The 26,554-nt window shown below is 38.6% G+C and overlaps 1 protein-coding gene across 1 annotated transcript in view; it reads left to right on the top strand.

Annotated features, from left to right (window-relative positions):
• MYO16 (myosin XVI) overlaps positions 1–26,554 on the top strand; it is a 258,883-nt gene that overhangs the window by 17,324 nt on the left and 215,005 nt on the right. Inside the window, exons 2-3 of the mRNA XM_042867357.1 lie at positions 6,203–6,273; positions 9,676–9,819. Of these exons, the coding sequence (XP_042723291.1) occupies positions 6,203–6,273; positions 9,676–9,819 (215 nt within the window). The remainder of the gene's footprint in view (positions 1–6,202; positions 6,274–9,675; positions 9,820–26,554) is intronic.

Genomic DNA, 26,554 nt, shown 5'->3' with positions numbered 1-26,554 from the left:
GAAAAATGTCTGTTTCTTCCCTTAGTTAATGCTTTGTTAATGTTAATTGATTTTATTTGTTGATCTGATTAAGACTAACATAACAGAGATTGGTGTTCATCTGTACATCTCATGTGCAGCTGAGTTGTCTAACGGGTTCTTCATAATGATCTTCAGTTCAAGCTAAAAGTAAAACATGACTGGAATAAGGAAAGCATATTAGAGGGGAATGAAGAAGAAAGAATTATACGTGGTGCACCTATACAGGGTTTAAAATGCTTTTGTTGGATGAAGAATCTGATTATGGAGTGACTGCCAGACAAAATATGGCACTTCATTAACTGAAGGTAGAAATATACCGTTCTTCTTGATTCAGTGTCATTTCTGTTATCCAGTTACACAATTTCATGGTTGACTTACCCCCAGAACTACTTGCAACCATTGCTGGAGTGGTTACTCCACTCTTCATATTTGTTTGTAGCCATTCCAGGCCATTCCCAAGTAGTTTATCTAGCTGAAAAGTAGTCTTTGTCTTGTGCCAATGTAAGGGAAGTGGCAGAAACATTCAGCCTGAGGCAGCAGGTGAATAGAAAGATCCATTTCGGCAGCAGCATGGTCTTAGGTCACATTTCTTCACGTAACAAACAAGTAAAGCCTTCCAGCTAGAGGTATGTATCCCTGCTAAACTGAGAACAGAAATAAGTGTTAACAGGAGCAATGTTTACACTAGGTAGCTGCTACTCCCAGAGGAATGACTGTTAGAAACATCTACTAATAATCTATATTTAACACAGCAGAAGGTAAGTTTTACATTTACTGGATATTTCTTTTTCTGTCTTTTCTGTTAAAAATAAAACTGGTTTACCCATATCTAAAGTTTGCATTACCACTAGTCACTAGTGAGCTCTTGGTAGCCTTGGGGCTTCAGGAATTGTGTGCAAGGTTCTCCTGTCACTGCAGACTTGTACTCCTTTGCTTTCTAACATGTAAGATTACAGATGGTTCTACATAGTATAATAGCTAGTAACTAGATGTTTTTAGTTATAGTCCAGCAAAAGTAACATTTATTCCTATGTATAACAAAGTTATTAACACATACTGCCCAGTTCTTTAAACCAAACTAAAACGTCAGCTAATTGTCACTGGTCATTTGACAACTGCTGTAGCATCTAAAAAAGCTGAAAAAATGCTGAAGCAAGTCCAGATAAAATTAGCCTTACAGACATAAACCCACATGGAAGGCTACAAGGCCTGTGACTGGCAACAGGTATGGCTGTGCTAGCTTTACTGGACGGTAGGACTGCATAGAAAGTTGTAATTCAGTAGATACAGTCAATGAACTGCGGAAAGCTACTCAGCTCAGTGGAATAATTTAGTTAACATTGTAACATGAGACCGATTTCATTACTTCAGTGCTTTTTAAAAAGCTTCATTAGACAGTACGGTTTGTGAATGGTCGTATCAGTTCTTCTTTAGCTTGCTGATAATTTTGCGTGTTAGATCTGAAAGAGGTTAGAAGAATGGATGGTCCTCTTAAGCATGCAAAGGAGGAGCTTGAGAGTTTACGAAAATGTTATTCTCAATTTTTATTTTTAAGTAGATGTCAGCTTCCTGTCTTAAGGCCTATTTTCAGTCCCTTCTCTTTCCTGGAGATTTCTCTTCCGTGAAAGAATGTATATCAAACTAGTTTTGAAAGAAATCCTTTGAAAACTATCTTAAAAATTGCACTAATTAAGAGAGATGCAGCATTTCCAGAATACATTTGTGTGTGACTTGTTGTCCTCATTAGGGATTTTTTTCCCCAAATTACTGGCAGTAGTTCAATCAAAAGGAAAAGCTGAACATAAAAGTGAAGATTTTCCTGTTGACTGGTATGGCCTTCAGTGGAAGACCTAAGTGAATTGCATGGCTGGGAGGGGAGTTTTGCTTCTGTGATCTTTTCATTGTTTTCTTTTTTATTATGTTTTGTAGAGAAGGGTAGAATTCAAGAAAAGAGGAACATTTTTTTACTTGCCTTTATATGCAGAGGAATGTTTCACTTAATCCTAATTCACAGCAAAGACTCTTGCCCAGTTGAGAGTTTGCATATATTCGTAAGTAGTCTCTGTGATGTGAATTTCCCAAAGCACTGAATAAACCACACAGTAATGAGGAAAAAATAATTCAGACAAAGAACAGAAATGTTGAGCTTTTATCTACTTACTCTGGTTTCTTTGTATATGACTTGTTCATTTGCTTATGGTCCTAATTAATATTCTACTTCAAGCTTGCAGTTTTGTATTGTTTCTTTGTGATATAATCTTGGTGCATATTTCTTCTGGGGGGAAGCAGGGCGAAGACACTAATTGTTATGAATTTTAATTTCAGCTCTAGAAATGATCTGTCATTTTTTGCTTTTAAAAGCAATGTCACTGAATGGATCTGGAAAGTTGTTCCTTCTGCATAACTGTTCTATAAGCACTAAGACTTTCGGAGGCTTGATGAAGGGAAGAGACAAAAAATTCTCTTATGTTTTTGTACACAAGTGGCCAAGGGCTTTTTGTGTCAGTTACAATTTTGGGCTCCAGATGACATTTTTGTGGAATATTCTTAGAAATGCAATTTTCCATTCTTGTCCTGCTCCTAGCAAATAGGTAAGATCTTCATCTTCTGTCTTTGCTTAGAAGGAATTAGCTTTAAAGCGGTTTTGATGTTTTCAAGACTCTTAATGAGTGATTTCATTTCAATGATCAAACAAGAAATCTTTAGTCTTATTTTTACTGCCATTATTTTATTCTTTTTTTTTTTTTTTTTTTTTCTTGAGAAAAAGTACTACACAAAAGCAGTATATAAAGTGGCTGAGAGACTGAAATGGCTAGACATTTTTTTCTTGCTGAAGATAAGGGATAAGGAAGGAGAATGACTGGGTTAACTTGTTCAGATGAAATCCTGACCAGGTTGGCATATTGAAATTACTTTTGGAGCTGTAAGAAATCTTTCGTAATATAGAATCACTGTTTTATGTCCTGCTAAAGAAAAGGTTTAACATACAAATGCTGAAAATATTCTCATGAAAATGATACAGTTGCACACCTTTTTAAGGAGGTAGGAAAAGTCTTAGCTGACATAAACCTGAGATGGAGAAAGCATCTCCTTATATGGTCTGCAATTCAGATATTAAAAGAAGGGAGGAACTTTGTTATGTGCTTTTGTTTTTGATGGACTTTGCCTGGATGAGGACACTTGTGTACTTTAGAATTGAATTTCCAGACTTGAGGGCAGAAATAAATGCATTGTTTTTTGTCATTCATCCATTTTTTTTCTCAAGGTTATGAAAATTTGTATGTATTTCTCCACCTTCCCTCTCTCCTTTGGTGCTTTTCATCTTGCTTGACATTTGTTTTATTTCAGGTTCCTTAATGTTCCATTTCTGCTTCTAATGGATAAACTAGAGACAACAGTAGCTTCTAATTGTAGTTAGCTTTCAAAGTGGCATTTGCCAGAGCATTTAGTCTTTCAGAGTTGTATAAATGAACCAAACCAAAACCTTGGGTGAGCTGAAATAGGTTCATGGAACTACTCATAAATTGTGAATTTATACAGTGGTTTGGATTGATGTTTGATTTTCAAAGTTTAAACATGAGCAGAAGATTTAATGGATTTGTATAACCAATGTAAATATTTGCTCACTATATACTGCTGTGTTTACTGTGTGTGGAGCAGGTAGTGATGATAATGCCAAGCCTTTTCTAGTCCAATTTTCACATGAATTTTACAGGCTTGCAACCATTTAGCCAGATTTTCTTTTTAAGCAGCATGCATCTAAGACACATGATAAAAAATAACTTAGTATTTTCGAAAGACATTACTTGTAAAAATTTAGTGTCTGAAAAGAAAGCTGATTCCTTTCAAAAAGGTCAGCTGAATCTTTGAGTGCAGTACATACATTTAGTACAGTGAAAAGGGAATTAAAAGATATTCTCAAGATAAAGCAAACATACAAAATGCAGGGGTAAGGAGGAATTGGTGCACATTGTGCACATTATTTCAAGGTCTTTGCATGGTCCCCCACTACATCCTTATCTCTAAATTAGAGAGAGATGAGTTTTGAAGGCTGGACTATTTGGTGGATAAAAAATTGCTTGAATAGTCATAGCCAGAGAGTTGTCGTCAGCAGATCTATATGGCAGTGATGAGTTGCGTCTCCCAGAGTTTGTCCTAGGACCAATGCTCTTCAATATCATTATCAACAAACAACATGGACACCGAGAAGCTGAGTGGTGCAGTTGACACAATAAAAGTAAGGGATGCCATCCAGAGAGACTTGGATGGGCTCAGGAAGTGAGCACATGAGAACCTAATGAGATTCAATAAGCCAAATGCAAGGTGTTGCCCTTGGGTTGAGAGAATCCGAGATATGAGTACAAAGTGGGTGAAGAATTCATTGAGAGCAGCACTGTGGAGAAGGACTTAGGGGTCTTGATGGATGAAAAGATGGACATGAGCCAGTAGTGTGCACTTGTAGCCTGGAAGTCCAACAGTATCCTGGGCTGCACTGAAAGGAGGATGACCAGCAGGGAGAGGGAGATGATTATCTGCCTCTACTCAGCACTTGTCAGGCCCTTTCTGGAGTACTGTGTTCAGGCCTTGGGCCCCCAGCACAAGAAGGATGTGGAGCTTTTGGAATAGGTCCAGAGGAGGGCCATGAAGAGGATCAGAGGGCTGGAGCACCTCCCCTGCACAGAAAGGCTGAGGGATTTGGGCTTGTTTAGCTTGGAGAAGAGAAGGCTCTAGGGGGACCTCATTGCAGCCTTCCTTCCAGTCCTTGAAAGGAGCTTACAAGCAGGAGGGGGACCAACATTTTACATGGTCTGAAAGCGATCAGACAAGGGGGAATGGCTTTAAACTAAAAGACGGAAATTTTAGTTTAGATGTTAGATGGAATTTTTTTTACTCAGAGGGTAGTTAAGCACTAGAAGAGGTTGCCCAGAGAGGTTGTGGATGCCCCATTCTGGAGGTACTGAAGGCCAGCTTGGATGGGGTCCTGGGCAGCCTGATCTAGTGGTTGGTGACCCTGCCCACAACAGGGATTGTATCTAGATTATCTTTAAAAACCCTTCCAACCTGAGCAATTCTATGATTATTTTCTTGATAGATTCTTAGGAGCTGGAACAGCTGTGAGACAAATTGATGGCTCTCCTGGAGGGCAGAAATTGCTGTGGTGCAGTGGTTTGGGGTACCCAGGACTTTAGAATGCTTTGTGGGCCTTTGCACAACTCTGTCCAGGAATCTTAAATAAGAATAAAACCCAGGATTTCCATATGATGGGGACAAAATGAGCTATGTTCCTATTCATAGTACATTATTGGCAGTTACTTTCCTGGCTGAAGTCTTTTTAAAAGGGTTTTTCTTACCAGTTCAGTGAAGAAAGGATTGCAGTGCTGGGGTGAGTTCCCCTGATGGTGCCTAACAGTGTGACTGCTCTGTTCTGCTCCAGGAATGAGCACTGGTGACATGAGTTATTCAGTGCTTAAATTCCAAGTAAAAAGGTTATAAAGGCAGTGAAGACCATTGGGAAAAAGTGCTGAATTTTCACCCTTGAGTGGGCACTGATAAGCAGGGTTGTTTTTCTGCTTGCATTTGTAAACCTGTGTTCATTTCAAAAGGGAGACTGATAGATGTAAATGGAAGTGAGGTTGAACTATGAATATCATTTTAAGAGTTATTCTGCATCAGTACTCTGACAATGTACTGTAAAGGTTAAATTGAGTGCAGACGAGATCATTTAGCTATGGTTTGGTGATTAATGTTGAGCGATACAACTTATGAATGCTATTTTCAATTATTTACTGAAAAAGCCAACAGGTCTTGTGGGAACTCTGCAAAATCAAATCAAACCGATAGACTGTGATTTTACTCCTAAGGTGATTGTGACCTTGAGTAAAAGTCTCTTTCCTCCCCTCTCCTACGTATAGAGCTGACATGCACATCATCTGTCCTTTTGAGAAGTCCTCGATACCGTTCATATTTAACATTGTTATCAAAGGTTCTTTGCTTCCAGGCCTAGCCATTAAAATAGATGGGGTGGGAGATGCTGACATGATAGTTTTGCAAATGTTATCTCAGCAGTTTGCATATATTATTAAATCTGTTAATGAAGATAGGGAAGAATCAGGCAATTAACAGCTTGGAATTGGCTGTATTGCTGCATTAACTCTTGTTCCTCTTTACTTTGATATTTCAGTGCTGCGACTGTTGAAAGATGGTGCTGACCCTCATATGCTTGTTTCCTCAGGAGGTTCCTTGCTCCATCTGGTAAGAGTGATTGAATATTAGTATTAGTGACTGTGGATAAATACAGTGGGGTACTGAGTAGCAGATTGGGAATATCAGCAAGAAGAATGTCTTAGCAGTACTTTTTTTAATCTACACTGTCCTCCATGGTCATTAATAAGGCATCCAGCTATGCATGTGAAATAAATGGTCATTTTCAAATTGCTTATCAAAGGGTGGATCATATTCTAGGAATGGTAACTAACCAAGTAAAATGAGATGTTTTATTTATAAATTATCTGCACAGTTAGAACAAAGGAAATACTGTTTGATTTTGAAGATAGAATTGTGTGTCTCAAAGATTCATAGTTCCTATATAAAGAACACCATGATATAACATTTTCCTTTTGTTTTTGTGCATATTTTCTTGCACTAATTTTCTACTCATAGATATTTAACACAGTCTGCATCTGGTTCATCATTATTTGCATTGCCATTTGGATTAAGTAGAAGATAGAAGGAAAACTGCTCGTATGCAGTGATCAAAAGAGAAGCAAGATGTAAGGGCATGTAGGAGAAAGACTACCATACAGAAAAGACTATAGAGACAGAAGCCATTGGCAAAGGTTACCACAAATTCTTAAGTCTGATCATCCTTTGCATCCTCTGTGATGCTTCAATTGTAGATGTGGTTTCTGTTCAATGTGAAACTATTTTAAGATACTTGAATTCTACTTTTATTTCACAATGCTGCTAAAATAAATGTGACTTCAGAAATATGACAAGGGCATAAAAGATCTAGTTAAAAGCCTGCTTGCAGAATGTTTTATTTTAGATTTTGGAAGCACTTTTGAAAATTTTTTGCTTAACAATAGCTTGAAAATGTGGTTGGTTTCAGATTATGTTGATCTGTACTGTGAAATTTCTTATCTCTGATGAACATCAACAACTGAATTTAAATTATACTAGTGATGCTAGGAATGGTACTGTTGCAATGAAACTGTCAGTTTCTGAAGCTGTCATTTACACTGCAAACTAAAGGAAATACACTACATCAGAATTTAATTTCTGTTGAATAATTTGTCAGTATATTTGACAATTGTTTAATGCATTACTGCTTTTTAACCTCCAAGAGTTTAATTTTCATCTGTATTTATGAACTCAATATTATATGCAACTCCTACATTCACCAAGGTACCTCAGCTATGTTTTGACTGCACAGAGGAACCCATCTTGCCACTTTTCCTTCTTCTCCCTTTCCTCCTAGTGTCCTAGCTTCCATATCATATTAATGCAGATGAGCCAACTGGATGCCATGGTGTGGTTCTGCACGTGATATTAGATGTGACAGAATAATTATTTCATACTCACTTGCAAATTAGCAATTGATCTCCTTCTAATGACCCACCTGGTGGATGAGGGAAAAGCTGTTGACTTGACTACATAGATTTCAGCCAAGTCTTTGATGCTGTCTCCCACAATATTCTCCTGGAGAAGCTGGCAGTCCATGGCTTGGACAGATACACTCTTTGCTGTGGCTGTATGGCTGGGCCCAGAGAGTGGTGATGAATGGAATTAAATCCAACCGCTGAGCGGCCAGTCACAAGTGGTATTTCCCAAGAGTCCTTATTGGGGCCTATTCTGTGTTTTTATTGATGACCTGGATGAGGACACTGAGTGCACCCTCTGTAAGTTTGCAGATGACTCCAAGCTGGGAGAAAGTGTTGATCTGCCTGGGACTAGAATGGCCCTTCAGAGGGATCTGAACAGACTGAGTCTCTGGGCTGAGGCCAATGGGATGAAATTCAGCACGTCCAAGTGTCAGGTCCTGCATTTGGCCACATCAACCTCAGCCAACGCTACAGGCTTGGAGCAGAATGGCTGGAAGTCTGTGTAGAGGAAATGGACATAGGAGTATTGGTTGATGCTTGGTCAAACACAAGCCAGTAGCGTGCCCAGGTGGTGAAGAAGACCAATAGCATCCTGACTTCATCAGAAATGCATTGCCAGCAGAAACAGGGAAGTGATCATCCCCCTTTATTCAGTACTGATGAGACTGCATCCTGAGTACTGTGTTCACTTTTGGGCCCTTCACTACAAGAAAGACATCGAGGCCCTGGAACGTATTCAGAGAAGGGCAATGAAGCTCATGAGGGATCTAGAGCACAAGCATTATGTGGAGAGGCTGAGGGAGCTGGGATTACTCAGTCTGGAGAATAGAAGGCTCAGGGAAGACCCTACTGCTCTCTACAACTACCTGAAGGGAGGTTGTGGTGAGCTGGGGGTCAGCCTCTTCTCCCATGTAAGCAGTGATTAGGATTAGAGAGAATGACCTCAAGTTGCACCAGGGGAGATTCAGGTTGGTTGTTAGTGAATACTTCTCCAAGAGAACGATCAGGAATTGGCACAGGCTGTCCAGGGAGGTGGTAGAGTCACTGTCCCTGTAGGTGTTCAAGAAACATTTAGATGTTGTACTGAGGGACGTGGTTTAGTGGGGAATATTGGTGGTAGGTGGATGGTTTGACTGGATGATCTTAGAGGTCTTTTCCAACCTTGATGATTCTATGATTCTGTGATATTTTTCACAAATTTCACTGTATTTGTGCACTTACTGTATATGTGTGATTTCCAGGGCAAGGAAATGTTACACACAGCTGTAAATATCGTATGAGGCATAGATATTAAGAATGATATTGAAAGCACCCAGGTACCTAATATAGAAACTTAGGCTCGTTGTAGCCTCTGCAGTGGAGAAAGATTATTCCTCCTCTACTTACTGAACTCATGTGCAAGGCCAGAGTCAGGATGTTACCTTAGGTGCTCTAATTTCCTTATGTAGCATCCATAAGCACACGTGGTCTGAGATGTGGCAAAAAGCATAAGCTGAAAACAATGCCTGTGCTAATTTATTCTTCTTTGCAAAAAAATTGCAAAAAACACATGCTTACATGCACGCACCCACACTACCCCAAGCACACTTGTAGTGTGCAGCATATGTGTTTGTCAGAGAGACTTGAACAGGAATCACTATGGTAATGATGTGAAGTATAGAGAGGTGTGTATTACTGCTACAAACTGCATAAAAAGGCAGGAATTAGTGTGTTTGTGATGTATATGAGTGTGAGTGTGAATATACTTGCAGCCTACTGCTCATGATGCATTCATTCAGTTCCTGTGTGCTAATTTGGAAGGACAGTATTGAATGAATAGAAAGCTCATCTTCACTGCAGCTTTCAGCAGATTTCATTTAGCGCTTTTTCACGGGGAATAAGGGATTCCATGAGCCACACACATGGAACTTGGTGTTTCTGCAGAACTATTTCTATAGATTCATCTGCTGTCTACAAACATATCATCTGCTAAATTTAAATAGAGAAAAAAATATGTAATAAATTCAATTGTACATGGAGTATAATGCTATCCCTAATCTGCTCTTTCTTCTAGTGTGCTCGCTACGATAATGCATTTGCTGCAGAAATTCTGATTGACAGAGGAGTGAATGTAAATCATCAAGATGAGGATTTTTGGACATCAATGCATGTAGCCTGTGCGTGCGATAATCCTGATATTGTCCTGCTGCTGCTGCTAGTAAGTAAAACAGCCCAAGGCACTGTGTGCTTGAAAAGGAAACAGAATGTAGCACCCTGCAGTTTGAAATTGCCGTGTGAAAGCACTATATTGCTAATCATATCAGTGAAAGCATTTATTATGTATGTTTATTTTTTGACGCAATTTTGGTGCTCAGGATTTTTTAAGATATATAACAAGACATTTTTTCAGGTCTTTGATAAGAATACATTATGAATGTATGTCATGACAAGTCTCCCTTGTCTTTTCCCTGTAGTCAGAAGCTTATATCTCTGATAAGCACTCAGTCCCAAATGGGATACTCAGATAATTTTTCTTTTATCCTTGTCACTTTCTGTTAAGGGTGAGTTGGCAGACAATCTTACCAAAACCTCCTTCTTAAAAGTAAATATTCACTCGGTTACACTCAGTATTCATAAAGAAGTGTTTGTGGACATGACCAAAATGAGGCCAATTTAATATTTGTCTAATCAACTGTAATCAAGCCGTATATACCCAGTGTAGTGATAGATATGACATTCAGCCTCTATAGAGGACAACTTTGTTCTTGGGCTTCTGAGACTGCAGCCTTTAGTTTTAGCGCAGGATATTAAAGCAGCTGTTTGTCCCATTTTGTTTCCTATTGCTTTTTAAAGCAGTAGTGCAGAAACAATTCACAGTCTGACAGTTTTCTAATCTATTTGCATCAATTTAAAATTTGTATATATTTTTTAATAGGTCATTGCAAGTAGATTAGCATTTTTTAGTATATTATAATGATATTTCAATGTTACAGTTAAAACTAAGGGAGAAATATTTTTGAAAGACTGTATACTTGGTAATAGTTTCACTTTGGGAGATTATTTATTCCAACCCTTCTGCTTAGAGCACGGCCAGCCACAGCAGCTTGCCTAGGACTGGGTCCAGTCAGGTATTGAATATCTGGAAGGATGAGAAGTCCAGAACCAATCTGGGCAACCCACTGCTATGTTTGACCACCTGCATAGGAAAAAGGCTTTTTCTTAGGTTTAAACAATTTTTTTTGTATTTTGGTTTGTGCCTATTGCCTTTTGGTCTTTTCACTAAGCACTACTTAGAAGAGCTTGGCTCCATCTTCTCCACTCCCCCAATCAAGTATTTATATAAACTGATACGATTCCCCTGAGCCTTGTCAAGTCTGAGGAGTCAGCCTCACTTTGTATGACAGATGCTCCAATCCCTTCAACATTATTGTGGCTTTTTGCAAGGATCGCCCCAGGATGTTCACATCTTTCTTGTACTGGGGAATCTGCCTTATCAGTTTTGAGCTTCCACCAGTGCCTTGGCCTGCTGGTAGTGAAGTTTAGAAAATCTGTGTCTGCAAGAGCTTATGTTGGCTAGTGTTCAACTTGTCTACCATGACCCTTCAGACCTAATCTCAGCAGTACTTTGTGTGGAAACCTGTCTAGTTAGACATAGATAGCTGGCTACATTTGTCCTGTAGGGGAGTATCTGTCTCTGCCTGAAGGTTATAGCTGGGAGCCACTGATCTGGAACTGTATGCCTGTACCAGCTCAGAAATCAAGCTATCATATTGAGTTGTAGTTTGCTGAATAGATGAGTATACTGGGTGTCAACCTTCTGGCTTGCCTGGGCCACATAGAGTGAAGAGAAATTGTCTTGGACTGCATGCATGTAGACTGCTCCAAAAGTAAATCCTATTTATTTTGATGGAACAACAGCTATGAGGAATGCAGTGACACTGTTTATTTGAGGAAATTCTCAGCTACAACAGACTATCTTTCCACATAGTCACCACCATTAGTTATCATTTTTGCCAGTGGTTAACAAAAGCCTGCATGCTGCATTAGTAAAAATATGTACCAGCAGAGGTGATCCACTGTTGCTGTTGTCACTGCTGAAACATACCACCCACTGTGTTCACATCCACTCTTTGGTCTTTACAAATATTCAGGAAGTGTCAATGGATGTCACTGAGTGTCATTTTTTCCTCATGGAGGAATTCACCAACAGCCTTTTGCTTCTTATGCACTTCCATGTCAGATGCCATTCTGTCAGACTCCCCCTCTACTGTCTTCTGTCACATGATGACAAAAAGTAATGAAATATTGGCAGGAAGCTTCAGCCTCTACTGTCATATCACCAACATCAGCCTCTGATGTCATGGACCAACATAATAAATTTTAATAATAAATAAATAAATAAATGCTGCATTGCTTTTGCAGCAGCTCATATTAAATGTATGATATAATTAATGCATATGAAGTAACCAAACTTATTTTTTTTTTTTAATTGAAACGTGTAAGAAGTGAACAACAAAAACATAAAACCGGTGGGATATTTGATCTTGTTTTGTGAAACTAACACATTAGTTGAGTTTGATGGCAGTAGTTGCAGTTAATAAGTTCTCAAGATGTACAATAGAGATTTTTGATGAAACTTTATTTTTTTCTCTACTTCATCCTTGAGAATATTTGTTCACAAATGAACATACTGCCAAATGAGATAACACAAATAAGGCAGGACATTGAAATGAAGGATATTTCTCTCTGGTGAGAGAGGGCTTATAGAAGACTCATAAAGAGACATGATCAGATTTTTGATTACAACTATGTACATTCCACATGAAAATTTACAGGTGATGTATTTATGACTAAAAATGGAATCGCAAATACACAAAAAGAAATGATGATTTTTTGGCAATCTTGAAACCTGTCCTCAAGCTCCTTTGTCACAACGGAAAGCATGGCTGTGTATTTTTGCTGTTCACAGGACTGTGTTTAGCCAATATATTGAAATCTATACACTTCTTTGCCATAACTCGAGCTGGCACTGCACTGTGCCCCATGTGCTAATTTCAGTTCAGATAGCGTTAATAGCACACTGATGTTTGATTGGTGCCAAGGGACCAGATCTTCTCTATGGGGCAGATCTATGATGGTGTGGAGCAGCAGGTGACTGCAGTGTGAGCTGTGCCAGGCTGTGGGTTGGACATTCCCGGAATTGTCAATTTGCCATCACAAGCAAGCAGTCTTCAGCAGTAGTGAGAATAATCTTTGGATTTACTTAATCGCAGTGAATTATAGTGATATGATTTGACTCTTCTAACTCTAATATATAATGCTGTGTACCTGAAAAAAGGACTGTCGTTACCACCTGACCTTCTGTAAATGACCTGGGCTACAGTGAAACCTTCATTTGGAACCTGGAGTTACTTTTACACTGTTCTGTGATTGCTTTTTTCAGTCTGTACCTTTGGTTTTATTGTTGAGCTATATCAAATCATATCTTGTAATCTCAGGATTCTGCTGGCCTCTGAGACTGCACCTGCTCTAGAAAACTAAACTGAGTCTAGGAACATTCCTGGACTGTGATAGACTATGATAATCTGTACTAGTAAACTGCTAGAAAGGTCTGTAGCATGAATTTGGTATGTGCCTTTTGGATTCCTTCTGGACAATTTCCCAGTGCATTTTTGAAATTGTAAAGTCCCATGGTACATTTTGTATCCAGCTCATATGATGTAGAAGCTGAGAGATTTTACTGGACTAAGTGAGGTCTGGCACATGCCAGCTGGCTGCAATGCCTCGAATTTTCTCAGGTACATTTTTTTTTCAGTAGTAGAGTTGCAGCATTTATTGTATTTGGCTATGTTTGGAATGTTCATTTCTTTACCTTTTCTATTACAAATGTAATGTATTCTTTGAATTCTACCTGTCCTTCTAAACTGATAAACAGATTAGAATGGAGAAGCTTGTCCAACAATTCCTGTACTGAACAATGGGGAATTTCCAGAAATACTGCGTGCTATGCTGTTGTTAACATTAACAGGAGCAGCTAGCGGGTATGCTGGACACATGTTATGCTGAAGTCTTCCCTGCCTTGTTTTTTTGTAAGCCCAATCTAATTTAAAAAACATTACGTATTTCTACACATAGTTGTATCCAAAATTATTTTTTGATTCCCATCATTTGAAGGTTGTTTCATACTGTTCCTGTTTATTACAAGTGGTCTTCTCCAGGTATCTTCTGATAACTTGGAATAAATAAATCATCTTATATATTAAGGTCTTGGTAAGCAGAGTTATATCCATATGTATTTTTACATTTAGTGTTGGAATTCTCTATCTAATTTGCAAAACCTTTAATAAATTTGCCTACATTCTGGGTAGTAAGCATTTTTTAAGGCATACTTTCCTTGGCCGTATAAATAATACCTTTATACCCTCCATTCTGGAGTGTTAATAATAAAGAGAGTACTGTGGAGAGAAAGGAAATTATTCTTATGTAAGCAATGGTTTTTGAACCGTGACATTAATTCTGTCTTTAATAATATTTGACAAAGTGAAAATGGAAATTGAGGTTGGAGGCAAGTATTTTTCACAACCTTGAGCTGTCTTTGTGTGAACGTTTGATATTAGAAATTACTTTGCCTTGAGGTTGGAGTGTTTCATGGGCCATGTCTAATGTGTAGCGTGAGCCTGGATAATACTAATACGAGCCATAGGCAGCTCCTATTATGTCACAGATTTTAGCTGAAAGAATAAATAACACTTTGTGTACCCTCATGAATTACTTTTAGATAAATATTTCTTCTAGATTGACTTTATAACCTAGACAGTGCTCTATTATCTGTTTTAAATATGTGACCCAAAAAATAACAGCAGGTCTTTCAACTGAGACCTGAGCAAATTCTAATTCCTACCAAACTCTCATAGAAACCAGTGGAGGTTTCTTTAGTGTGAGTTTCAAAATGTTTCCTGAAGGGAAAATAGAAAAAAGGGGAATATAGAGTATATAGATCTGAGAAGACTATCAATGAAGACTTAATTAAGCATACCTAGTTTCTGATTATATTGCACTTTTGGTGGTCTTCGTGTTCTCTGGCTCAGCCAAGATAGTGATTTATCTGTTGTTCATCAGCTTAACCGTGGTAACCGTCTGTTTCTGTCCTCTGGTAGATAGGAAAGACAGAGCTTATTAGCTTAAATGCCTCTCCCTGAAAGCTAGGAGGGGCTGTGGATGTTATGTCATGTGATAATGTGCTGTCGTTTCCTAGTGGATGCCTACTGGAATTGTAGGCAGTTTGGGGAATACATGCTGAATGAAATACTTGAAGCAATTTCTTTCCATCCCAACTTTTTACCCCAGGTAGTATAGCTTTCCATGGGACGTATTTAAGTCTTCTCCACTTTGTAGCTGTCAGCAAGGGAGGGCATTGGGCAGTTCAGCCAGGAAATATATCCCATGTAGCCCACCACTGAAGAACTTGCTCCGGGGCAGCTGCTAGCACACAAGGAAATGAAGAGATCAAAGGTAATCTTTGGAGGTCTGGTTGCCATACATGCAAATGAGATGGGAAAGGTCAGATTCATCAATCACTGCCTAGCAGCATTTGTACCGAGGTTTCCCTTGAGACAGGGGACTTTTTTGTGAATGTTGTGTGCAGCAGCCTTCTCTAGCAGCTTGAAGAGAGTGCTCAAGTGACTTTCACTTAAGAAGAAAGATGCATAAGCTTATATACATTAGTGCTTAAATGAAATCTCAAAGAGGGCATGAAAACCAACAAGATGTTATCTGCTCTCTTCCCTTGTTGCCTTGTGAAATCTCAGGACAGGACATGCTGACAGCAGTTCTGTCTGGTTGGAGTGCTTTCCTTTCCCATTGCCTGTGGGTGCATTACAATGCTGCGTTTTGCACTTGTTTTTGGTACTGCTTTCTATATTGAATTGAAATACTAGTTAAGATTTGCAATTTAATTTTCAGAGTGCTTTGTCTCACTGAAAGTGCTGAGTTACAATTAGTTGAAAGAGTGAAATTAATACTGTTGCAATTTAGTAAATAATCCTCAGCTACTCAAAGAGTAGGGTGTGTGAATAAAAATATCACTTTGCTGTATCACTTTTTTTCCTGTTTCTCTTACTTTTTCTTCAGCTGGACATTTTTAATATTGTGAATTCTGTACTCTAAGGAATCAGCCGTGGGTAATTAGAAAGGCAATAGAGGTCAAAGCTGTTCAGCTACTCCATCTTCTCCACTCTATTTACTGCCCCAATGAATTGAACATTAAATGGAAAAAATATAACTGATGAGATTCTGATTTGTCTGTGCAATTCCGTGATATGTTTATTTGGATCTTGACCCATCTTTTTCTCTCAATCTTTGAAATGTGGTATTTGTGTAGATATTAAATGGTTCACAGTCACATCGAGCTCCTATGTTTAGTACCTTTTCTCAAGATAAACTATGGCTGTGTTATGATCTTTAAGTACCTTTATGACTTTCTGTTACACCTTAATTTCAGAGCACGTAATGGATAATTCATCATTGAGCTTTGGACTCATATTATTGTATAATTAGACTTGCACAAGACATTGCAAGTTACAAGTTCTCTTTTGCAGTACATCTTTGGTTTAGGTTTTGTTGGTAGTTCTTTTTCCCTCCTTTGCTTACAACTCCAAAGTAGTTGTGGAATTCTTTTAGGTGAAGTGACGTAAAGTTGAAAAAGGTGAGAATTCATTTTAATAGTGATTTTTTATTACTTCATTTTAGCATCTTCAGGAGGCATCTTGCAGTGAGTAACAGGAATATGTCTTTTACCCTCCATAATGCCGATTTTGTCAAATGAAATTAGGAAAGTGGACACAGTATTGTACAGTGCTTTACACTGAGGAGATTTATCCCTTCATTGACTTGATGGCATTGCTGTAATAAACATGACAGTTTATTAACTGGAATGGCAGAGAGCAGTGCTACATCCTCAGGAACTTTTACATACGGGATAAAGGAAAACAGGGGAGTAGAAATATATTTTTAGTGTATACTTTTTACTGACATTACTAGGAAAAGCAAATATAAGAGCTGTCAGCCAGCAAGTTAAATGTGTTTATTCACATGCTTTTTGTAACCTGGAACTGAAGCACAAAATTCAAAATTAGATTTGCCCTTCAAAGAAAAGAGCTAGAGCAGTCTATTGGGCTTACGTGGGAAGGTTTTGAAAGCAGAGGAGCTCCAGTGGTGGCCTCTTTGAGCAGAGCCCAGCACTGCCCCATATCAGATCAGAGCTGCTGGGTGCTCTGGTGCACTGAGGGAAGAAAAACTGAGAGACTGGAGTGAGAAATGTGAGAAAAGCCCTTCAGACACCAAGCTCAGTGCAGAAGGAGGGCAGACTGTCCCCCTGAAGCCCATGGCCACTATGTGTAGCAGATCCATTTTTAGTTTAAAAAAGCAGGTGTTTTTAGTTTGTCTTTAGTTCTTACTGCTCTACTCTGTTAGCAATCAGTGATAAATTAGTCTTCCCCAAGTCATGTCTTGTTTGCCTATGATGGTAATTGGTGAGAGATCTCCCTGTCTTTATATCAACTCATAAGTTTTCTTTTCATCATGTTTTCTCCCCTCGTTGCATTGAAGAAGAGGAGTGAGAGTGACTGTATGATGTTTAGCTTACCATAGGTGTTAAACCACTACATCACAGTCATCATACATGGAATAGCCTGCCCAGGGAGGTGGTGGAGTCGCCATCCCTGGCAGTGTTCAAGAGGCTCCTGGATGAGGAGCTACGAGAGATGGTTTAGTAGCTTGTGGCACTGATAGGAATGGGAGGGTGGTTGGACTGGATGATCTTGCAGATCGTTTCCAACCTTGTGATTCTGTGATTCTGTGATTCTGTGATCACTCACTCAAAAAATATTTAGATATAGAGGACAGTGAAAAAGTTGCAGTAAATGCCATATAAACATTTTAGCCAAAATGCTAATGTTATTATAATGTTGAAAGTGTAACAAGCCTGTGTCCTGGGGTTTCAGGTAGGCTCTAGATTTATTCATTTTCTGTAATAAGACACATAGCTATCTTTCTCTAATCTTTTTCAGCACTGTGTGTTCCTGCTCTGGGTGTCCTGCCTTTCCTGGCTTATTGTTCTAACTGTAGGTGTATTATATAGTCCTTCCAATCTTCAACTCTTTGAAAGATAACATCAGGACAAGAGGAAATGGTTTTAAGTTGAGGGAGGGAAGATTTAGGTTAGATATCAGGGGGAAGTTCTTTACAGAGAGAGTGGTGAGGTACTGGAACAGGCTGCCCAGAGAGGTTGTGGATGCCCCGTCCCTGGAGGTGTTCAAGGCCAGATTGGATGGGGCCCTGGGCAGCCTGGTCTAGTATTAAATGTGGAGGTTGGTGGCCCTGCCTGTGGCAGGGGGCTGGCGATTCATGATCCTCGAGGTCCCTTCCAACCCTGGCGATTCTGTGATTCTGTGAAGTCCTTCATAGTGTTCTTTAGCATCTGTGTGTTAACTACTAACTTCTGCTTTTCTTTGTTCTCCTTTTGATATGATCTTCAATTGTTTTCAGAGAGGTATTGAAGTTCTGGGTCTTGTAGGCCACCAATTTAAATCTTACTGCAGCACTAGTAGTACTAGTTGAATATTTTAAATTTGACTGCCTCTTTGCATATGGAATTTATTAATTATTTTATCATTTCCTGTTTTAGCCCTGAGTTTTTTTGATAGACTTTTAAATATTTTCTGTAAGTTGCCTGCTTTTGCTATTAATGTAAAGGTCCTTTTGTAGGTAGCTTTTCCAAAATCTGATACAGATGTACTGGAAAAAAAATACAGGAGAAAGCTTGCTAGTGGGAGTAAGAAGGAAGACTTATTGGGCTGCAACTCTCTGTTCCCTTTTCCCATTCAGCTGGTGTGGGATGTATCTCAAGTCGTGTAATGAGAGAGCAGTTGCAGTTATTTTGCCCTTGTTCTTTTGATCAGACTGCTTTAGCAAGCAGAGCAGAGAGGAATGATCAGTACGTCATTAGCTTTAGAACTTAATGAAAGATTTTTATCTTTCATAGTTTTAGAAACAATTAAAGCAGAACAAACAATTGCGTCCTCAGAAGAAAGTGATTCTGCCCTCCCACTCTATCTTGTTTAATAATTTTTTCTCCTTTGTGTCATTTTATCAGGAAACCATAATGGGGAGAGAATGGTAAATAGAGGTGAGGAGATGACTGTGAATGTCAGTTCAAAGTATAATATGGCCTAAAAGAAAATTATTCTCCTCTGTTTCTACAGACAGCTACTAATGAAGCCTTTATATAAAAACAGTGGATATCTAAAAAAAAGATATTTTCCTTGCTTGCAGTCTGCATAGTCTAGTAAATAAATGTGTGCTGAGTGTCAGAGGTACCTTCCAGAGAATGCATGCTACTGGCTCACTGTCTTTAATTGCTGCTGACAGAGGAGTAAAAGCTGACTGAGCTGGGATGGAACTAATCTAGGTGAAGGCTATTACTGAGCTGCTCAACACCAGATGGCAACACTCAAGGGAAGCTGTAGCTTCTCCTTCAAGACTGGGAAAAGGGAATGAAAGCAGCCAGTAATGCAGCATTAAAGGTAGTCCAAGGAGAGATAAGAACAGGAGCCCAGCTGGACAGACAGGACTTGGAAAGCATTTTGTATTTCAGTGTTTATCATAAGAGTTATTTTTCTAAAAAGAAAAACTTCTTAGTAGAATTAACTTATCAAAGAGGGAATCCAAGGCTTATCATACAGACATATTAAGATATTATAGAAGTTAAAAACAACAGTTTAAGGAAGTACTTTCATAGATCTGTCTACTAGAAAACATGGAGATTGACTAAAATAGGTACTGAAAAAGGAATATGGTTATATTGTAACATGGCCATAAGTAATGCATGAGAGAAGAACAACTACTGCTGAAGAGACAGACTTTAGGAAAATATTTTCTTAGAACTACATAAAAGATGAAACTTCAAAAAGGAATAAAAGTGTGTCATTAGAATAGAAGAATAAGTAATGGAGATAGCCCAAGGGCGGAAGTCCTGTAAAAGAATAAGTATGATGAGAAGAGGAAAGGCATCAGAATGTTCCACTGACAGAAGAAATAACTATTGAAACAGATTCTGAACTTCATAGTGAAAGAATGCTAGAGCATTGGATGAGTTAGTCTTTTTCCACAGGAAGGAGTCTCAGAAAGTAAAATCTCTGCTGAGACATGAGACTGATTCTTATGTTTGAAGAGTCTGTAAATGCTTATTGAATGGTTAGAATTTGCCAAGAAATTTATGGACAGTGGTGAGAGAATTGAATATTTCTGCCTGTGTTCTCACAGTGAAAAGTATTGCTTGATTGCAGAAACATCAGAAACGGTAGGAACTGGCTGACAGTAACACTACTCAACACTGATTTCTGATGTTACAGAACATAGCACATAACTGACAAAATAAAAGTGTGCAATTTGTAATCCTTAGCATCAAAATTTTTTCCATAAAATTAAAAATCCTGGAGGTAAAGGAGAGTTAACCTTGAGGTTGAAGATGGTCTTGAAGGCAATACAACAATATTCATAAATTACTCTTCATGTTGGGAAGAAAAACTACCCCGTTTTTGGGCTGGAGCACATAAGGACAAGTATGACAAGAAGTGGGCTACATGCACAAAGATGGGGGATTCTGCATTAGCTTCACTGTAATCCTCTTGATTCCAGACAATGGGTGTGAAGGAATGACAAGATAATGAGAATGAACATCTAGCTTTTGACCTTCAGTGAACACAGATCTGTGCTGTGGAAGTGATGGTCTGGGAATGTTCAGTGACTGGGAGATATTTGAAGGAGGTGAGATTAATTGCTTATCTATGCCAGGTGGCCTCTGTTGAATCAGTGGCACAATTTCCCTGCTGATAGCTCTTAGGGAATAGCTATGGAATATGAGGAAAACTGCTAGTGAAATTATAGAAGAGAAAAGCTGCCTGGTGGTTGAGAAACTGGTAGCAACAAAACAACAGTCTACCTTTTAAGAGAGAAACTATGGGGCTGGGAGTTGCTGAGGTTTCTTTAGGATCAGTCTGACAATGCTATTTTATTTACAGTTTTTGGTGATAACGTTGGGAGGAAAAATAGGAGTATGATAAAAAAAATTGGCTGAAGACAAAGCTGCAATACCTTGTCACTGTGGGTGAGGATTGGAATTTCATGCTGAACGATGTCTTGGAAGGCTTCAAAAGCAAAAATAGGGGTGAAATTTAAGTTTACAAAGAATAAGGTCATGTTCTGAGCCAGAAGTAACACACACTTCTGTGATACACTCAGGAATCATCGGCTGGAAATAGCAAGGCATTAGAAAGACCTCAGAGATTTAGTCAATTGTAAGATGATTATATATTACTAATTTGTATCTGCCAATAGGGAAAAGTGATTCTTGGTTCTGTCAGAATGAAGATATTTCCAGCAGAGCGAGAAATGCTTTATTGCACTGTATAAGGAACAGCAGCCTGTAGTTAATTATCTACAGACCTGTTAAAGAACTGTGGATTCTACCCAGGAAAATTGGAAAGATAAACAGAAGAATAGGCTAGAAGTGTCTAAAAATAACTAATCTGTTTAATTTCAAAACAAAACAAAAACACAGCGCAAAAGCAACACTGAGACAGGGTGGCTGTGGAAACTTTCTTTAAATAATCAAGATAGAGGAGAATATAAAAAGAGCTATTGAAGCCTGGGGTTACTGCTAGCATGAATACAAATGATTATAAAATCTCAAGGAATTAAGACTGAAATTAATTGTTATGAATTCTAAGCAAGTTAGGTGGGAAAACAGCATTCCACACAGGAGTAATAGGGAAAGGGAAAAAATAAACACACAAAAGCAACCTAATTGGCTTTAAAATCAACCTTAAAATTGTGAATGAGATTAAATGTTACGTATTTACCTGTGTTATCAAAGTAATGCCTCAGGAGATCCATTCTAGTATTATATTCCCACATGATGTCTGTTCAGAGGGCTCTGTAGACATAATTATCCTGGTTGTGTGCTTAAAATAATAAACTAACATAAGGAGATATTAAAATCTACATTCGTTCAAACACCAGCAAATAAAATTTCGTTGTGGATATTTGATAACTTAGGTTATGGCTAAATTTCTATGGTATGAAATCAGGCAGGAAAAAAGTTCATGGAAAAAGCTCTAACTTTTCTCAAATATTTGAAAAGAAAATGAATAACAGGCAAGAAAAAAAGAAGAAAAGGATTTTGTTATCTATGAAAAGAAACTTGAAGGACATAAAAGGTTGCATGCATAGTCGCTGACAGTAAACTGAGAATGATACTTAGATCTGTAATTAATTGTTTGCCTCAGCAGTATTTGTAAGAGAAACTGCAGTGCATACTGGTTCATAAAACCAAGTATTGTCCCAATGGGGGTATGAAAAGGCAGACATATGAGAAATATGCCAGTGCAAGCACTTGATTAAGCAAAAAAATGATCAGAAAAAGAATTACAAAGAAAAAAGTGCATTAAGGCAATCTCTTGGTGACATTTGCTTGATGTTAAAATTTAACAGTTCCTGTTGAGTTTCCATGTTTTGTTATATATATTTTTTATATAGGTTATCTATATATACCTATATAAGAAATATATGGAAATGAAAAATAAATTATGAGATCTAGTGCAGTGGTTTTCAAAGTGGAGTGCGTGTCCTGAGGGGTGCACAAGCCAATCCATTGATGTGTGGGAGGTATATACTAGAACCTCTCTATGTATTTACTTTTTATCTAAGAATATAAAAGAGAAAATTAAGCTTAACTAGTATTTCATATTTCTTGAAGATGGCACCGTCATTCTGTCTGTATTTGTCTTAGGTCACATACAATAGGCTGGGTGTTCTGGAGGAAGAGTGGGTGACCCACAGAACAGAGTTGTTGACAGTGGTGTTGTTGCTCATTCACTGGCTTCAGCATATTGCAATGTTTTGTGGTTTTTGTGTTCCCAGTGAAATGAATTTAGGGATTATATTATGTAGTTTAAACTAAATGAACACTCACAAAATGGCCACGTGGCTTTAAAGGATTTCTGCAAAGAAACCATGGATTGAAGATAATGTTGTGAGCGCAGATTAAGAAGAAAATGGCAAACCAAACATTTCACCCACTCCTAATATAAACAAGATGATTGGCAACCATGTTATGAGGTAAAAAGAGCGCAGATCTAAGCAGGTCGAATCACAGAATCACCAAAATTGGAAAAGACCCCCAAATTCATCCAGTTCAACTGTCCACCTATCACCAATATTTCACCACTAAACCACGTCCCTTAGTACCGCATCTAAATGTTTCTTGAACATCTCCAGGGACAATCTCCAGCACCTTTTGGGCAGCCTATTCCAGTATCTGACTGGAATATGTTTCAGAGAAGAATTTTTTCCCAGTATCCAGCCTGAATCTCCCCTGGCTCAACTTGAGGCCATTTCCTCTTGTCACTAATAGTGTATGGAAAGAGTCCCCACCTCACCACAACCTCCCTTTAGGTAGCTGTAGAGAGTGTTAAGGTGTCCTTGAGCCTCCTCCACACTAAACTATCTCAGTTCCCTCAGTTGCTCCTTATAAGACTTGTGAATGGATGATGTTTAAAGTCATGCGCTGAACTTAACAATAGATATTTAGAAGCATCTTTTGAAGTTTCTTAATTAATAGAGAAAAACAAGAAGCAAGACACTGCTGGGGAAATGCTTGTTCTTTCTGCTGCATTAAAACTGATTGAAATAGGGAAAACAACATGGTGGCAAATTCTAAAATGGATTATTTTGTCAGAAGGTAGCTTTGCAAGATATATAGAAAGCAATGCTGAAGATTTGAAAAAACAAGTACTAGAACAAACTATGTAGGGAATTTGCTCTATGGTTGACTACAGGTGCATATCTTTTAACATGTTTCAGCTTATGGTACTTGAGAGTTTCTGTTTCAGTACTGAAATACAAAAGGAAGTACTTTCTTGTGAGCTGCTAAAAGGAAGAGGTAGCAAAGGGGATATATTCCCAGTAGTAAACAACTTTGGATTAAAAAATAAATAAATTCTTGTTTACAGAAGAAAAAAACCACATACACAAAAACTAAACCATTTATGTCAGTTTATGTGGCAAGGTTTTGGTAGCAGAGGGGCTGTAGGGATAGCCTCTGTGAGCAGAGCCCAGCAGTGCTCTGTGGCTGTCACAGCCAGCTCCAGCTGCTGCAAATGGGCCCTCCACTGCCAGAGCTGAGCCACGAGCAATGCTGGGTGTGCTATTGGAGAGCAGAGTAAGGAAGGGAGAACTGCTTTTCTACAGCAGCTGGGAGTGAGAAATGTGAGAGAAATGGCCCTGTGGGCACCAGGGTCAGTGCAGGAGGAGGGCAGGAGGTGCTCCAGGCATGGAGTGGAAGCTCCTGCAGCGCAGGAGAAGCCCTTGGAGGAGCAGAAGCTCCTGCAGCGCAGGAGAAGCCCTTGGAGGAGCAGGCAGTGGCTCCACAGCCCACGGACACCGTGCTGAGCAGTTGTCCATGCGCAGCCATGGAGGAGCCCATGGGACCACAGTGGATGAGGCCTGGAGGAGGTACAGCTTGTAGAGCTGCAGCCATAGAGAATAACGTGCTGTGGGGCTGGGAGGGCTTTGGAAGCTGCCAGCTGTGGGGACCCATGTGGAGCAGTGCCTGAAGTATGGGCCCCGTGGTATGGAGCTGTGTTGGGGCAGTGCTGGGAGAGCTGCAGCCTGTGGGAAGCACATGGGGATCAGCTCAAAAAGGACAGCATTGTGGGATGGACCCATGTGGAGCAGGGACACAGATGAAGTGTTATGGAGATGTAAGATCTTGTCTTGGGGAGAAGGTGTTTTTAGTTTGCCTTTTACTTCGTTCTGGTCTGTTAGTTATCAGAGATAAATTAGTCTTCCCCAAGCTGTGTCTGCTTTGCCCACTGCAATTGATGAGTGATCCATTGTCCTCATCTCCACCCATGAATGATGTTTTTCTCTTTTCTGTTTTGCATATGTTTCATCCTATACATAGCATTAGTACACTGGTACATGTATGCAATTTATAAACGAATATATGTATATTGGGAGTGCATACGCAAATTTTTTACTGATAAGGATGATGAGCAATAAAACAGTTTGGAAACTATTGGTCTGGTTATTAGAGCAGTAGCCTAATGTGATGTGAAAGATCTAGAGTAGTATTGCATGTGACTCTCTTAAGGTCTATGAAAGGGCTGTCTGCTAGAAAGGAAATTTAGATGTTTTCAGTAGCTTGGTTGAAACAATTTTCAGTGTGCTATTAGTGTTAGACCTGATGGAGCAGAATATGCATGTATATTGTTTCCTCTTATTTGGAGGTATTTACCTACACAGATGTATGCTTCCCCCCTCCGAGTAAGAACAGGTTGCATTTGTCCTTTCTTTTAGGCACTCCTGAAAAATACGAAATGTTCAACACTTGTAAGATTCCCTCAGATTTCTTCTTTTAATAATTAATCAAGTTATTCACAACAGCTCTAATAAGCCAGCAGCATATCTTATCTTTGAATTCTCTCACCATCACTCCTCTCTTGAAGCTAAGAAAAAAGATCAGCTCACAGAAGATGAACAGACCTTCCAAAATTCCAATAAAATGGAACAGAGAAATAGTAGTTGTTCCCAGATTTAAGGGACCTGGTCAGCTGCTGTCTTCTTGGATACGGGAAAGGAGTGAGAGATACTCCATCAAATCAGTTGATACTGTTATTTATTTAGGCAGAACAAACCTACAGTGTTAAAAAAGAAAAAATTGCCAACCCCAAAGCCCAGCAATCCTTCCTTCCCTAAAATCTTATGTGGCTTTTTGTGTGTTTTCTTTTGGGAGACATTGAAATTAAATGAAATTTCAATGTGGTGTATTTTGAAATGCGTAACACAGAAGTGGTTGAGAGCATGAACCTATAAAAAAAAAAGGTCATCAAATGAATCTTCATGAATTCTTGAACTGATGAACGAGCTGGAAGGGCAAAATGCAGCACTGATACACTGATACAATTTATTAAAAAAAAAAAAAAAAAAAAAAAAATGGCAACTTGTCATGATATGCTTTCCTAAATATTGATGTGTACAGTCACTGAAAGGTAAACTGCTGCAGGAAAAAAACTGGTGTATGTATTGAAAGCAAATGATTTAGGTGAATTACAACAGTGCAGAGTTAGTGGAGGTGATAAATAGGCTGACCTGAGGGTTGGTAAAAGGCTCGTTTGCTCATGCTTCTGAAGGCTTGTCATGGAAAACTGGAGAAAAGCTATTGACTTCCCAAACAAAGAATAATTGGTCTAGACTATGCAAAAATGTAGATAGTTCAGTTCAGTGTAGAACAGCATAAGGTAATGAGATTGATATGTGTGATGGGAGTTAAAGGCCTGAACTGAGAAACAGTGGAAAGTTACAGGTAATTTTTTTGATTTTGTTTTCACTAATGAACAAGATGTAGCTACTGTTTGCAAGGATGAAAGGCTAAAAGGATGTTGGAAAATGTATGAAAGCTGAAATATGAAACTGCAGGATAAATGTGTTTATAAATTTCTGAATAACAAATACAGCTTCAACTATGTAAAAATCTATCAAATCATAGTTACCTTCTTATCAAATGAATATCATCACAAACTATGAGACATTGCAAACTTAATAAATGCTAAATGTAGTTTTTCCAAAATATTAAAAAATGCTAAGTATTCATTGAATTAAATATTTCAAGATTAGTGATGATAGCATTGGTTGGGAAGAAGAATGTTCACAAAAGTTAGGAGAGTACTGAATTTTGGTAGAATGTATTTTGGAGGGATGAAGAAGACCAGGAAATTGTTAGAGAATGATTATGGACAAATATTACTGGGCAAGATAATAGGAAGATGATAGATTCCTGTGACCTCATTACCTACTGCTAAGGTGGATGAACGCAGTTTAAAAAATCTATTAAA

The sequence above is a fragment of the Lagopus leucura genome, unplaced genomic scaffold (genome assembly GCF_019238085.1).
Source record: "Lagopus leucura isolate 7727_CA_CO unplaced genomic scaffold, USGS_WTPT01 Super-Scaffold_100001, whole genome shotgun sequence".
Taxonomy (NCBI): Eukaryota; Metazoa; Chordata; class Aves; order Galliformes; family Phasianidae; genus Lagopus; species Lagopus leucura.
Note: the sequence above shows the minus strand (reverse complement) of the source record. Positions and strands in the feature narration are given on the sequence as shown.